General features: G+C 34.9%; 1 protein-coding gene across 1 annotated transcript in view; it reads left to right on the top strand.

The window, feature by feature from the left end:
* The window catches only part of COL21A1 (collagen type XXI alpha 1 chain), a 63969-nt gene that overhangs the window by 32271 nt on the left and 15920 nt on the right, over window positions 1-15778 (top strand). Inside the window, exons 17-18 of the mRNA XM_057372213.1 lie at window positions 13252-13296; window positions 13645-13698. Coding sequence (XP_057228196.1) covers window positions 13252-13296; window positions 13645-13698 — 99 coding nt within the window. The remainder of the gene's footprint in view (window positions 1-13251; window positions 13297-13644; window positions 13699-15778) is intronic.

Below are 15778 nucleotides of genomic sequence, written 5' to 3'. Positions count from 1 at the left end.
TGGTTGATATGTCCATTTTTTAAAAAGTGCTTATTCATTTTCTGCTGCTTATTTTTAAATTTGATTTAATTAAAAGAAATTAAGAAGCCCTTAAAGTCAAAAATGCCTTAAAARAAAAGATTGTTAACCATATTGTTGTATATACTGATATATATGTATATATATAGATATAGATATTTTATAAAATGGTCTTATCATTGRCCTCTGTCCTTTTGATATTATTTTACAGTTAGTTATTAATAATTACTTACATGAGGAAAGATTCTGGATGGGTTTAACTCTCATTTCTGCTACATGGCGTATCTTCTTTCATATACTTGTTCATGGCACTTTTTGAGGCTATTTTTTCACTGTCTACCACCCCCTTTCCTTTGTCTAATTTTATTGGCCTTTTAMTTCCTTTCTTCTTCTTAGACCATGTTATYTGCATCTCTGCTCTTGCTTAGCTGSAGACCATGCTGCTTCATTTTTGTTTTGCTTGTTTCCAAAGACTTGTTCCTCTATCAGTATTTGGGCAGCTCCTCAGGGCAGCTCATTTTTCCTCCTCTTAGCAGCTGATAGCTTACCTTTGTCCTCCTGGTTTCCTTGTTTGGCTCTTTAAGGTCAGCAGATGAGCCAGGGTATCAGCTTTGAGTGCTGGAGACAGCCAGCTGTCTTCAAACCATCAGTAATTCTCCTGTACGCCAAGAGCAGTAAAAGGAGCTGTTTGTGGAATATTGCCTTACAGATGAATTTACATCCTGAATTATGTTTTGAATTGTAAGATAAGGGGATACAGCTTTATAGAGTCAGAAATGTTGTGATATTGAATGTAATAGGAGATAGCCTGAGTTACATGATACTGAAATCTTGTGGAGAATTTTGAAAAGTAGGAGTTGGAAATAACAATTCCTKCTGAAAAATTCTCAAACTCTTTCATTTAAATTTTTTATACAGTCAGCAAAACCTCCTAAATAATTTTGAGTAGACTGCAAAACACTGTGAAATCATTCCCAAAATACTTTCTTCCCGCTTGTCTAGTTTAAGTGGAAAACACGTATGATTTCTCCCTTAACTTCATTTTTTCCTCTTTTTCTGGCCCAAATAACTGTCAGGTGTTTTAGACTTTTACATCCTGTAGTATCTTCATATGCAAGAAAGACTGAAAGTGAATGTTAATTAAATATCATAGGGGATTTTGCTATATTGTTATTTGGTACACTATAACCAATGTGTGAGATGAAAATGAGTTCTATTGTTCTCCCTAGCCTTGTTTTGTCTCTTCATTTTTACAAAAAAATTGCTAGTTGGAGATTTTGATTTTTTTAAAAATTAATTAGGAAATGGAAAAGGCATTTCTGACCTAGAGAAAACAAAATATTTAATAGTTTAACAGCCCACTTTCTAGTGTGATAGCACTGGTTCAGTATGGACTSTATCTACTAAAGAATTGTATTTTGRTTTAAAGTTAACATAAATKATTCACAATATAATATTTTTAACAGCAATATAAACTCATCATTAAGTCCCATAATTTTGCTTTAAAGGGTAATGAAGTGCTAGATTTAAGACATTAAAAGTACTAAGAAGTATTTTAAAACTACCAYGAGATAATATGGAGGGCGACTTTCAAAATATAAACTACAAAATATGTAAACAGTCCTAACAGGGCAAGCCAGATTGCATTGTATGCTTCATTTGTAATCAGTGGAGGTTCTGAAGAGCATCAAGTCTATATGCTGCTGATAAAAATGCCTGAAGGTGGYCATTAGGAAATGTAAGACACTGAGTCATCCCTGCTCATCTGCCTCTGTTGCTGATGTAGCACCATCCTGCATGTGCAAACACAGTGCTCCCATCTATTTAGGGCCTGGAGGAGAAGCAAAGAGCAGAGCTGTGCCATGCCTGTGACAGCCAAATAGACTGCCTAAGCACAAGGCAAGCCTTGTGTGATAGAGTCGAAGCTGGATAACTTTATATCATTAACAGCCACACTCAGCTGTGGCCCTGGGGCAGCTCAGCAGGTTGCGTGGAAACCCCACCCACACAAACATACAGTCAGTCATACACAAGCAGACAGTCTTTATTTCTTCCATTCAGAYACATTAGTGCTAGACATGGCTTAATTTGTTAAGTTGATGATTTTAAAAACAGGTATCTTATGATCCCTTTWTCTTTAACAAATAAAAATAACATGGTTATGAAATTAATGTATCTTGAGACATCTAAGGAGAAACTGTCTAGAATAGAGAGCACGAGTGGATGGAACTCCCTTTGCCTCTAACCTTTGAGATGTGTGGTTGKTTTTTGGATGGAATACTTTCTGGCATACTGTTACTCTTATTAATCCCCAAAGTTACAAACTCGAGAAAGTAGGTTGTAAAGCTAAGAAAAYTATTTCAAGCAATGTGGTTGATTTCCCTCAGTAGTACTTTTTGGAACTTCAGTTAACCAGGCTACCCCAGTTCTACCCACTCCRTAGAATAACATGTGACAGGATGGATAGAATAATATCGATAAGAGTTAGTAAAGGTAATAATCAGGCTCATTTTCCTGATGACAAAAATAGGCCATGCTGTCACTTGAGTAGTTTAAGGACTACTCTTCTACATTTTTTGAGGGACCAAATGTCTCTAGAATAAATCARTTTATAAATTTAATTTCAGCCTGACTGTCCTTTTTAACATAGGTAGGGTTTTATCAGAATTGGGTTTCAGTGGAAGCTCCTTGTGTTTGCAATTATGCAGATGGGAACTCTGAAGTGAGTGCTTGTGGGYGAAGCTGGCAGGACATTTATAGCACTCTTCTAGGCCTAGCATATGCTCTCCTGCCACAAGTAATATGTCTGAGCATTTGCAACTGCTCATGTTTACTCTCCGGAAATACATCTGCAAACACTTAAAATGGTAGAGTTTTGTTTTAATATTTAGGTCACATTGAAATACCTCAGATGTGGCCTTGTTTGCACCAGCRATAGCAGCATAACATGACTTTCAGCTTCTGACCTGATTGCCACTGTCATACCTACACTGGTTTGTCTGTTRATCTTTTGTAACTGCATTTGGAATGCCAGATAGAGATCAATGCATTCCCCGAAAAAAYGTGTGTCTTATGCTAGGCAATGGCAGTGGAATTCTTTTTGAAACATGTTCAAAATACACTACAGCGTACAACAGAAGTTGTATTTTCTTCATACAGCAGAAATCCTGAAAACAAACTGGTATAGCCAGATACCCTGGCTATTTGGAAAGGAAATACAAAATTAATGTAATTTTGCTGCATCTAATAACTATGCTGAGATTGATAGAAACAGGAAAAAAGGAAAGAAAATTCCTGACTTAGTAATATARTACTGTGCAGAACAAAGTTCGGGGTTTTTTGGTTACTATTGTTTTCCTCTCTGTGTCATGTAATGTTTTGCTTGATGCATCATGTTGGTGCATGATGCAGTTATGTTGGTTTGCACCAATTTTAGTTACTAAGATGCCATTTACTCAAYGTTTGTATCTTGTATTTGCATTTACAGACTGAGTTATGAAATATTTAAGCTAAAATCAAACCTAAAAACTCTATTGTATATYTGTGCAGTAGGCCTTGTGAAAAAAATCCTTTGATAAAATGTTACTTAATTTTCTTATGCACTTAGCCAATTATTTTGTTTCTACTTTTAATCTCATAGATTGAAGCATAAAGATCCCATTGTATTTCCAATATTCAAAAGACCATGTGCTGTGTGAATTTATTACTTTTGGAAATATCCCATACAGCACTAAATACTCACTCAGATTTTATATCACCTTAAATYAGGCACTACTGTAAAACAGTGTTCTCTTTGTAAATAGTATATTAAAACAAAATTATTTCCTGTTTAAAAGAAAGTTGATCAGGGGACTCACCAAAGTGGTTGGTGTGAGTTCATCAAAATTCTTCATTTCTGATCTGAYATTCATGCTTTTCTACTAGTCTGAGATGCCATGGCAGTAGGAGCTGAATTTTGATGGCCTGCTTTTCAAAAGTGTCAGCATTACAGTCATAAGGGATGTAAGGACTAGGATTTTCTCTGCAAATGATGTCTTCTGGGTTTCAAAAGAGCACCTTTTGTTTTTTTTGGTTTTTTTTTTTTGTTTGTTTTTTTTGAAAGTTCTAGCTTTTGCCTGTAAATAAAAAAAATAAATTGTTATTTGGCTGGGRTGATTTTTGCTGATAGTGAGGATTTTGATATGCACATGCCATGCATCATTACTTCTTTACAACTTAGTTGGCTGAATGCACATTTTAGTATTGTTTCKTTATTCCTTCTTTTAATCTCTAAATTGTCAAAGTAGACAGGGCAGAGTCTTGCTGATGACTTTCTGAGTGCTTGAGCTACTATAACAAACGTTGTTAGTCTTGCTCTCACTTGAGAARGAGGGAGATGACAGCTTTGACCGCACAATACTTTCAGCAATCATTTGTTAATTACATAGTGCTGTAAGCTCAAACACATTTTTTAGACTGAATGCAGGTTTTCCTGTCAACTATAACTTCTAGGTAGGTGTATGTATTTTTAACAGCTTTATTTTCAGCCCAGGTTGTCTTCATTCTGACTGACAAGTTATTTTAATGGAATTCTTTCCATACTGTAATTACAGAAGAGATAATTACTGTTAAGAAGATAAATATAAGAATAGTGCTGTAATAAAACAGGTACCTRGGAGACTTCTAGAACCTCAGAAAGGCTAATCTGAGTTACTTTATTATTCCCAGTTGACAAAAACGTTATAAGACGTGACAGCATAGTTGCTGATCCAAAGTGTATTGAAGTCAATGGAAAGATTCCCATTGAATTCAGTCTGGATTGGAACCACAATAAATGCTGTAATAAACTTGGATCCACTGACCTAATGCAGCTTGGAAAACAATGCCTGCTTTTTTGAGTTACAAACCTAGCAGTTCTCTCCCATCTAATTCACACTTTGTGACTGTTCATAATGATTTCTAATTTTWAAATAAATTTCCTCACACAGTGCAGTTACATTAATTATATTAATTTTCTGTAATTATAGTATCTTTTTTGTTTTTTTCTTCAGAGATTTGGGAAAGTATTTTTTATAATTTTTGTTCAGTCAATGTCATTTTAAATTTGATAATTTTGGAAAATCAAGTAGAAAAGAGGCATGCCCTGCTGACATTTCTWTAAGACTGTTTTATAAATGCAATGTTAACAAAGGAAAATTCTTARAAGTTGTAAGGAAATATGAAAGGAGCTCTAGTTGGAACCCATTGTGGATATGAATGGCCTATAAATAGTTATAAATGGKACTGAKAGAACTCTGTTTTCTGCTTGTATAYTGAAGTGACCTTTTTATGGCTACAATGGCACTTTACTAACTAATTCCTATGCTGATAGATGCCAACATTCCTYTCCTGCTGCTGTTGTTTTGTGGACATAGAGATAGAAATACCTCTAACAAACAGGTTGTATTTCTTTTCSTAATACAGTGGGAACACAGAATTAGTGACATTTTATGACTTAGGTAAATATCTGCTGGATTTTCCACTGACTCTGGACCAAACAGAAACTTCTCCCATCTAATTGCTATGCTTAGGAACCAAACATAGAGGCTAGARTATGAATGAAGAAGACAGTCAAAATGTAGCAGACATAAATATTTGTTATTTCAGTTGATTTCATTTGCACATTGCTGTTCTGTTCTGCTTCACAACTTGTTTATGGTAAATTATGTAACCACGAGTARGAACAAGTTTATCAAAAGGATGTTTGACTTTCTTTCCCCTGGTCCAACATGGAAGGAGTAGTAACAGTATAGCCAATTTTCTAGCTAGTTATTGTTCTTCTTCAACATGGGACAGGCCAGAGAAAAGGGTTGTTGTACCTGAGTCCTCAGATCTGAATTACAGCCTCCTTGAGAACTGTGGTCAGGATGGTAATACAGATCACTCTAGCTGTAAATGCTTCAGAACTCTAAGTGCCATATCTGGTATTAAATTTACAGCCTGCATTTTGAGAATTACCCAGAATGGTTTTCATTTCACCTCATACAGTCAAGTAGATGTATTTACTCTATTTCTTTGATATGATTCTCTCCTAGATGAAATTGATACCTGCATTCAACCCATCATTAAATACTTGAAGGAGTATCAATTGAAGGAGTCAGATGTCATAGTTTAGATATTTAGATTAAAGTTATTTTAATTAAAGTCCTCCAGAAAATATGCAAGAGAAAAATAAGCAAACAACTTACAGAAGGGCTTTGTTGTTAGTTTCATGCTCAGGTGGTAGCTGGATTGTCAAAATATTTACTTATTTAGTTGCTTGTRTATGTCCTTCTTGATCAATAGCATTGCATTATTCTTGTGCAGGAACGTGCCACTTGCTCAAGATAGATTGATCACATGCTTTGTAGTGTAGAGTTAGGAAAAAATACAGATACATTAAATAAAGGAGATCTGCAGTGTTTGTGAGTGAGCCTTAAAAATCCTTTCTTTAAAGAAACCACATTGGTATTGTTTCTACTCAACATTCTTGCTATGAAGTTGAGAAAGATAGTTTTGTGACTGAGATCAGTTTGTTCACCTCAGTTTAGGGYAGTTCCTGTCTACAAAGAGCTTTAATGTGAAATTGAGAAGCTGATGCTCAAGTCTCAAGCACTCAGATAAATATAGTGCTAGAAAATTTTGGGAAATTTGGTATGGTAAGTGTTCTCATTTTTTTAATCCTTACATATTGAAATTCCTKTGAATTTAAGCTATGGAAAGTCTTGTCGAAATACAGTCTGGCATCTCATCCATAACAAAACAAAACAAAAAYCTCCAGTCTTTAATCAGAGTAAATTTAAATCCATTTACAAAGTTTAGCAAATGTTTCTGCTTATATTATTAAACATTTAAGAAACAACCTTTGCCTCTTGTGCAAATTAATTTTTGCCTCAGAAGTTAGTCTTAGTGATTGMTGAGTGAGTCAGGTTGTGATTTTCTTATTTTGTACTCTGGAAGGGTTTGGTCCCAGTCTTTGCTCCAACTTTGCTATTTCTTAATCAGGTAACTGCTAAACAGACTTAAAGGAATTATAACAGATTTTTTTTTTCTCTGGGAATGGATAGGAGTAAATAGAAAATGACTCCTTCTTCACCTGTTATTTACTGCCAGATTCTGTCTGTCAGATCTTTTGGGACCTTCTTAGCCAGAAATGCAGGCTGGCCCATCCTGCTTAACAGCCAGCAACAGAACAATTCTCTAGGAATTTTGCAATCCCTTTTGGCACACAGTTTTACTGTTTTCCTTTCCTACATTTTGTGACCAATTTCACAGAATATATTCCCACCATTACAGAAAGAAAAAAAAAAGCATGATTAGTTGTTAAACTTAGTCACTGCTAATATAACTGAGTGGTTCCTTACTATGGGAAAGTGATGTGGCTGAAAACTCTGTCCTTCTTCACCAGTGTGACCTGGATGAACAGAGCATTTTGGTCCTGTGTTGGGTGTAAGGAGTAGAGCAGCAGTCAGAGCCCTTTAGGGAGGCTCTGCTGGTCTCAGCCTGCCCTGTCATATGTGCAAGGTGCTCAAGCAGTGYAACCCATCATAGGTTGGAACCATAATTTAAGTGGTGGAGAAAGTTTGAAGCATTTTGAAAGCATGTAAGTGCTCAAGTATCAGTGTGTCTAAGTGTGTCAAATATGGGTTAGTTTGTCAGCGTTTAGAAGTCTGTAAGATTTCTAAACAGATTGGATGTTGGTGTTCACAGTCTCTAAGGCTGGTGCTGGCTTGATAGGCAGAGGGAGGGCATTATGGTGTCACCTAAAGGGCTGGGAGTTCAATTTTGTCTGCCCATCTTTGGATCCATGAAGATTTGACAAGTCTGTTGCTCATATTCTTTTGAGGGTTCTTTACAAGMAACAGAGTAACGCAAATTTCATCCTGTGACAAGATATACACAGTTCTCATTTTCTATTAGTATTTCCAGCTTTCAGATTATAGTTTTCCAAGGTTTGTGTTTTTGGCAATGAAATAGGGGTCACTCTGTTCCACATTTAACATGTGTGTTTTATTGCTAATTTCTRATTTGCCAAAAAAGTGTTTGAAAACTGTAGCCTTATAACCGCAAAGATCTTGGTAATGCTTTTTCCTTTCCTGAACTTAATTTAAAGCTTCTATGTTTCTATGCTGGTCTGGTGGATAGTGATTATGTCTATGGGAAAGTTTCTTTGCCTTTAGCCTTTAAAAAAAAAATAAAATGAATCATATGCAACTATTCAGTAGTTGCAGACTCGGCTTCATTGAATTTCTTTTCCAGTTTTATACATTATCCAAATTTGGTTTGTGTCTTTCATTCTRTTAGGATTATCAAGGATTTGCTGTAATCTTTTAAAAAAGTGGTTTTTCTTTGGTTGCACTTTCATGCAAATTATGGCGYGACTTGTGCTCTTTTGCATGCCTCCAGTAAATCTCTCATGTATCATCAAGTTGGCTTTTTCAAGTAAGGATCAATAATACATAAAGAGTTGTATTTTTCAGGTGTTTAAAGGGACCATGTGGATAGATAGATATTTTTTGTGTATCCGTTCTATTGCTGTAATTCATGTAATGTCCTTTGGGTTTTCCCAGAATCCGAATTTCAAATTTTTCAGAGCGGAAGGAGCCATTTGATTGAAACATAAATCASAGAACTCATCTATGATAGAAAAGACATCTTTTTTATTAGAAGAAAATAAGATAATAAAGACAATTATACAAATGTTCTCTACATCTACCTGGGGGATTTATTGCAAAGCAGTTTGCTTGTAACAGAAGAGCTATTGGAAATACTCTATAATTTCATATCTTCCAGAGAAATTTTATGATTCTGATATGTTACCTGTACCCTARAAACTCCTACTTTCCAGAATAAGGCATACTGTCCTACCAGACACTGAAGAAATGGGGAATATTAATGGCATTAGAAGACAAGAAAGAATAGAATAAGCTAATATATACTTATTTTAAGACTAAAATAAGTTTTATTTTGTTCTGGAAAAAGGTCTGTGTGGTTTCTTCTGCTCTTTGCAAGCATAAAGTTAAACATGAGGGGCATGCAAATAATCCATGGTTCTAGCTAGAAAAAGTGGCAAATATTCTGAGAAATGTTAYTTGCATCTTAGATAAAAGTGGTTGCACCTAGTTAAGTTGTATGTAAAGCCTCAGGCAATTTCCTTRATGGATTTTTTTGTGGGGCTGCATGGAAGAAAATCCATCTGTTTAATATAATCCAAAACAAAAATAGACACCTAAAGATTAATGAAAGCTACAAGAAATTTTTTCCAGGGATTGTGAAAACATTTTCCTCTTGTACTTAAATCCATTGTATCTGCCAGATATTATCAAAGAATGGAAGTTTTATTTAAATTGYTAAAACTGGAACAAAATAGAATATACAGAATTTGATAACTGTCATAATTGCAGTTCATCATCACAATAGGAACAAATTAAAGCTTTTGGATGTTCTGGGTGTTCTGTGTGGGCTGCAGCAGAGGAAGACTGCATCCAGGGATTTAGTTGCATACMAAGATGAGCTTCATCTTGTGATGATACTGAGACAGAAGTAGGCATCAGGGTGTGTGGGATTTGGCTGCCTGGGCATGGTCACCAAGGGCCRTTGGAGATGTATGAGGACAACTGCAGCATTTGGCAGGCTCAACACAGTTTTTAAGGGCAGAGGGACATCTTTTTCAGAGGGTAGATCTGCTATCCCACAGCTCCTGCCGTGACACCGGAGATTATTTCAATTATCTGCATGGCATTCAGGTGTCACTTTAGATCCTGGGGTTGCCCTGCAAAGCCTCCCYAGGTCTAACCAAAGCTTAGAAAGCTGACAGGCTTTTAGGCACACGTAGGTGACACAGGGTGGAAGATAAATGATTAAACAAGCAACAAAGGCTGAATAAAGGATAAGGACAGCAGTCGTTACCCAGTCTCAAAAAATCTTGGTTAGCTGCTGGACTGGTACTTGATCATATTAGTTTTTAGGCACAAACTTCAGTTGAGAAATTTTAGAATGAACATAATTTTAAACTGAGGAATTAGATTTGCTAGAGTGTCTTGCTGGCTTTAAATTTCATGTGATTATAGCACTTTCTGATTAAGGCTAAAATAATGAATAATATTACAGGCTTTTATGGGGAAAGGGAAGAGTCCCTATTTAATGGAAAATTTCAAATAAAGGAGGAAGACATTGGAATGAAATAATGGAAATCGACAAAGTCAAATTGATGATTCTAGAACAATTGAGGCAGTGCTTGCAATTAACTTAATTCTTAAATATGAAGAAACACTGAATAAACCTTATATGAAGTTTGATTTAAAAGAAAAAGGGGAGCAAATTAACTAATTCAGAATAGAGGTGCTCCAACTCATATAAGGACAGAAATCAGTAAAGCACAGTAGGTGGTTTGGTTTTTAGCTATTCTGGCTAGAAATGTAATGCTATGTTGTGTATGTATTATAACAGCATATGTGATATATGCAAACCATTTAACATGAATTTTCTGGAAAGACAAGGAAACAGAAAATTTAGAATTACAACTTCTTTTCATATGAACAAAATGTGCTTGATAGCTTTGCAGAGGACATCCCCAAAGGCAGGTTTTTTTCTATAGGCCTGTGAATCATGAATTATTCCACAGCATTGATTCTATTACTCCCAGTGGGTGGCAATTTTCCCATTTGTAGCAGTTCCAAACATTGTTTTTCCCTTAGTGGCAGAAAAATTGCATGATGAATGTGTTTCATATTAAGTTTTGATTAAAGACAGGCATTTGTGATAATCTGCATTGCAATATACCCTTCAAAAAAAGTTACATTTTTGTCTTACAATTGGAGTAAAGCTAATTGCTTTGCCTCATACTTTAAAGTAAGAATGCATTTTTTGATAATTAAAGTTTCTTTGGCAGTTTATTTAATGTCATGCCATCTTATTAAACCTAACTTCCTATTAAAAATGTCATGTTATTCAGGGGGCTAAAAAAAAGGTGCTGAGATTCTGAGAATGTGTGTTGTGTCTGAAATCTSTGTTTGGGAACAAAACACATTTCCAAAGTTTGATTTGGCTTTGGACTTAGAAGTTAGGTAAGAAACTCATGATATCTAAACTGCCTTTTAACCTTGTCTTCTGAGAAAGTGTAGATAATTCTAATTGGCATAGCCAGAGATTTTCCATGTAAAAGGAAGTAATATGTTGGGATAATAATGAGARGGAAACCGGTTTTAGTTTTTTTAGGTATTCTGGAGCTGGTCCTTCAAAAATTAGTCTTTGTAATTATTGAACCGTGGAAGCTACGAAAAAGAAATAACTCTTGTGGGAAATACTCATTCTAATGAGTAGCTAAACAAATTAGCCACTTAATTCTTCCCCTTTTAGGTCAGCTGACATGTAGAGAGTAACTGAAAATCTGCACTCCATGTACCCTGGAAATCACTTATATCAGCATAAGTGATAGATTCATTCTTAGCTGAGTGAATGTCAATGAACTATATCAGAATTATATATATATATATCCAGGTCTGGATCAGCTCTCACTGACTGAAGGGCCTAAGTTCCAGGTACTTCAGTAGTTCAGGATCAGGCAGAAAAGAAAAAAAAGGAASGGGGGAAGGAAATTTAATTTAGTTTTACAATTGTTGTTCTTGGAGTTTTATCTTTATTTGCTGCTGATATAAAATTAAATTTCTTGTACCAGCAATTTATTTTAACCAAGAAAGATCAACACAGCTCAGCAGGACATTGTGTTTCTTCTTCTAGGCATGCTTATATCATAGTAAATGATTTGCTGTATTGGATAATTGAGTGGAACTGTCTTCTCTGAGTCCTCCAAATTGCATAGAAATGTAACTATGGAATGCTTAGGTACATTCTTTCAGGACAAGAAGGTCGCTGCCTGGTGGGATGCTTTTTCAACATATGTGAAATTCTGTTTTGTATTAGAGGTACTGGCACTCATAATTTGGTTTTATATTTTGCAGCTACAGAAATAACTAAATTATTAAATGTTAAAATTATATTATTAAATAATTATATTAAATAATTTTAATGAGAACTCATAGATGGGTATAGAATTTTCTAAATGTGACAAAYGTGCCCTATTTTCCATCTCTTTATTTTGCAAAAGATCTAAGAATGTCTTGGACAAAATTTAAGCAAGAAGAGTTTTGTAATGTAATTTGAGTAGAAGTCTCAGTATGAGTCATTGTCTTCATGTTCTTTTTACTACATTATTTAATCTTTTCCTTTAATAGTAGATAATTTGAAATTTTGATGATCTGTATAATGCTCAGGATGTAATTGTTAACTCGTATGCCATTGGCCAATGAACTGTTTCTGCTTGCTGGGGTCATTATTTACTAAAAGGGGATGCAAACTGCAAAACAATTGAACTATCTTTTGTACAGATGTAATCCATGTGGAAATTATCAGGTTATGATTTTTACATTCACATWATTTTTTTTCCCACAGAGTGCATTTGTTTCAGTGGTGTGTATAACACTCCCCTTGTCTTCACTGCTGCATATTATTTTCAACATGAGATTAAAATATTAAGTTTGTAGCCAAATTCTTGCTGCAGATTAATTATGGTACAAATAAGAATATTGTCTTCTTTTCAACAAATTTGAATAGTTTTTACTTGAGAGAAAATAAAGAAGAACTGAATGTAGACTCAGCTTCAAGCATATATGGAGTTTTGTTTTGACCTGAATCATGTTCAGTTAAATGATCCCTGTAAGAAAAATGTGAGATATATTGTAGACCTGAATGAGCAATGATGCTGAGGAAATGGCAGAGAACTTCAAGTATTTATGGAGGTGGCAGTTAGTGYACATCAAGTACCACTATATCCATCTCTTTAAAGTCACTGTATGTTAGATAAGAAGATATGGTCTGTCATGCTGATGGTCCTGTTGACCARGGTTTTTGCTTTAACTTATGTGGGAAATATTATGGATAATGTAAAGTGGTTTCTTTCCCTCTGTCAGTCYGGGGTTTTGGGCGAGCAAGAGCATGTGAGCCTGCCCAGCAGCAGACATGGACTCCTGGAACAAAAGCAATGGGGAATGAGTCAACATTAGTGTTTCACTGTATCCCTAAATTAGTTTGCATGCTTCCAACTGAAGCTCTTTCTTTGGGTTTTTTTTTTTTTTTCTTTCCCTGCCAAATTTTGAACTGAAATTATTTAGGCAAAAGCTAAAAAATCTCTGGTGAAGTTACTTCATATATTTAAAAGATTTTCTTTTTCCTTCTTAGGGAATTCCTGGAATCCCTGGAAATCAAGGMGCAAAAGGACAAAAGGTACTATTARTTATTCAAAACACTGTTAAAACCTGTACTATATATACCCATTCCCTGAAGGGTTCAGGCTTAGAGAAGAGTTTTCAWAGTGGGGGTTTGACATCAAATCATAATGCAAAAGAATGGAGACAGTTCATGGCATGCTTAAAAATCTCTCATTAGGTTTTATTTCAGCTATTCCAGAAGGAATGAATGGTTAAAAGCAACCATGCTAATTTCATAATAGATTGCAAAATAATTTTAACTAAATTAATCTGCATAATTAAAGAATATATATATAAAAAAATAGTAAGTATAAACACATTAGTCACAGAATTTTTCTCTTTGTGTAAAAAAAAAAAAAACCAGGGTGAAATTGGACCACCAGGTCAACCAGGAGCGAAAGGGTCACCAGGAGATACTGTAAGTTTTAAMATTGTGTTAATATGAACAAATAATTGCAGTGTTGTCATTCTTTACTTGTCATAAACAAACTTTCAATGGCAAATACAGGAGCAAACTAACATTTTCAGGTTGGAAAAACTATGGCAAGTGTAAGATTTTAGCTCAGTGACATATCTGAAGTGTGGAAGTTCTGGCTGAGGGCTRTGATCTGTTTTTTTTCTGTTACCCTTGCCTTTAAGCCTCTTACTTTAAGCTGTGGATATTTTGACAAGAGGTGAGAGTACATTTTTATAGGTTCTGCGATTTCGGTAGTTGTTAAGAGATTTTTGTTGTTCAGTTTAACAACTTGTGTGTCTCATGATTTATCTATCCTGTCTTTTTTTGTCCTTTCCCTATAAAAATCATCATCTGGTAGTCGGACTGGATTTGATCCATTTTGATAGACAAAGGGGTTTCTGATGTCACTTTGTAATTACTTGGGGCTTAAATCCCACTGCAGTATTCCCTATTGTGAAGAGAATGCCTGTTTGGATGGGGGTTAGCAGCATGTATGTTTGACCATCTTGATATGCACAGTCTTGCATAACTACAAGCCACTGTATGCCAAATTAGCCATCTGAGTATGTAAATAACTACTCACCTAAGCATCATTTATGTACTGCTGCTGGAGTGTTCCTCATGGTATGGCTCTTTTCTTTTCTCAACTAATTTCTTCTTACAGTTCCTTAATAAAATATATAATCAATAAAAACTGACTCAGTTTTTGTTGGAGACAAAGACTGAAATCAGTTTGGAATTTTAAAAATTCTGGGCTACTCTGTCATCCAGTACATTCAGAATTTCCAACACAGTATACATTTACTGTCTATCCATGTAGTAGCTCTTCCTTTCCTGACTGCTACAAACATGCTCACTACATTACAGTAACATTATCAGAAGGCCTTTTTTGTATAGAGTTCAGTAATTAGTTTTCATTACGTGAACTTAGAGGACTTTTCCAGCCATCTAAAGACCTTCTCTATAAAGATTTCCTTGACAACCAGTTATTGCAGTTGTCCTGATCAAATGTAATGAAACTGCCTGAACTGGAAGTTCAAATGTCCCTACTCTGAGTTAACACATGAACATTTRTTCTCTCACCTGTGCCTTCTAACTATTTTTATGGCCTATTCCTGGAATTTTTCTCCATTTCTTTCTGAGCAAAGTTGAACAAAATGCCAGAGGGAAGGCTATATCATCAGCTATAATAAAGCCTTGTGGGATTACAAAGTGTACATGTTTATTTCACTCACCTACCATGTTTTGTTCAGATTTTATTTAGATAAATAACATCTGGTTCATGATTCACTTGAAAATAATTTGTTCCTCTTTCCTGTTAACTCATTTAATGTATTTTTTGTCACCTGATAAATTAAATAGGAGATTGATGCATGGAATATTTGAATATGTTACACAGCATTAGGGAATTTAAACCAGAAAAGATAGTGGGATTTTCCTTGTATTAGTCATGCTGAATATGTTTGTTCCAGAAAAAACAGATGGAAAGCTTGTGGATGGTCTATTAATAGCTTGGGAAAASTTTTCAGTAACAAGTTCTTCTTCAGTAATGACTATCCCTATTGCACTGCCAACGCCAGCAATTTATTAATTTACCTGCCATATAATGTCAGCTCTGGAAAACAGGGGAGTAATGCTACATTTTATGTCTTCAAATTGTTCTACATATTTGTTCAGAACATCCTCTTCCCTTTTAATTTTATATAGTTTTCAGACTCTTTATATAGTTCTCAAGCTTTTCCTATATTGCATCTGARAGTTTTCTTCTTGCAGTGTGCTGATTTCATTTAGTTTCTTTATGAAWTTTTTTAAACAAAATAACTTAAAGATGGCCTAGTAATAAAAGTGCAAGAAAGGAAACCAGGAAAAACACATTTTATTTCTCCTTTTYGTGCAGCTGTATGCTTGACCTTTAGTTTCACTGAATGTATTTTCTGATTTGCCTTTTCTGGTATGTGTTTGCAGGTCAATGTGAATATATACACATAGCTGATTCAGTTTGAAAAGAAAAAACTATTCTGTGCTATATTCTGTGTAGTAT

Source organism: Malurus melanocephalus, unplaced genomic scaffold (assembly GCF_030028575.1).
Source record: "Malurus melanocephalus ecotype Western Australia unplaced genomic scaffold, MMel_1.1 scaffold_166, whole genome shotgun sequence".
In the NCBI taxonomy this organism is placed as follows: Eukaryota; Metazoa; Chordata; class Aves; order Passeriformes; family Maluridae; genus Malurus; species Malurus melanocephalus.
This window is presented reverse-complemented; position numbering and strand designations above follow the sequence as displayed.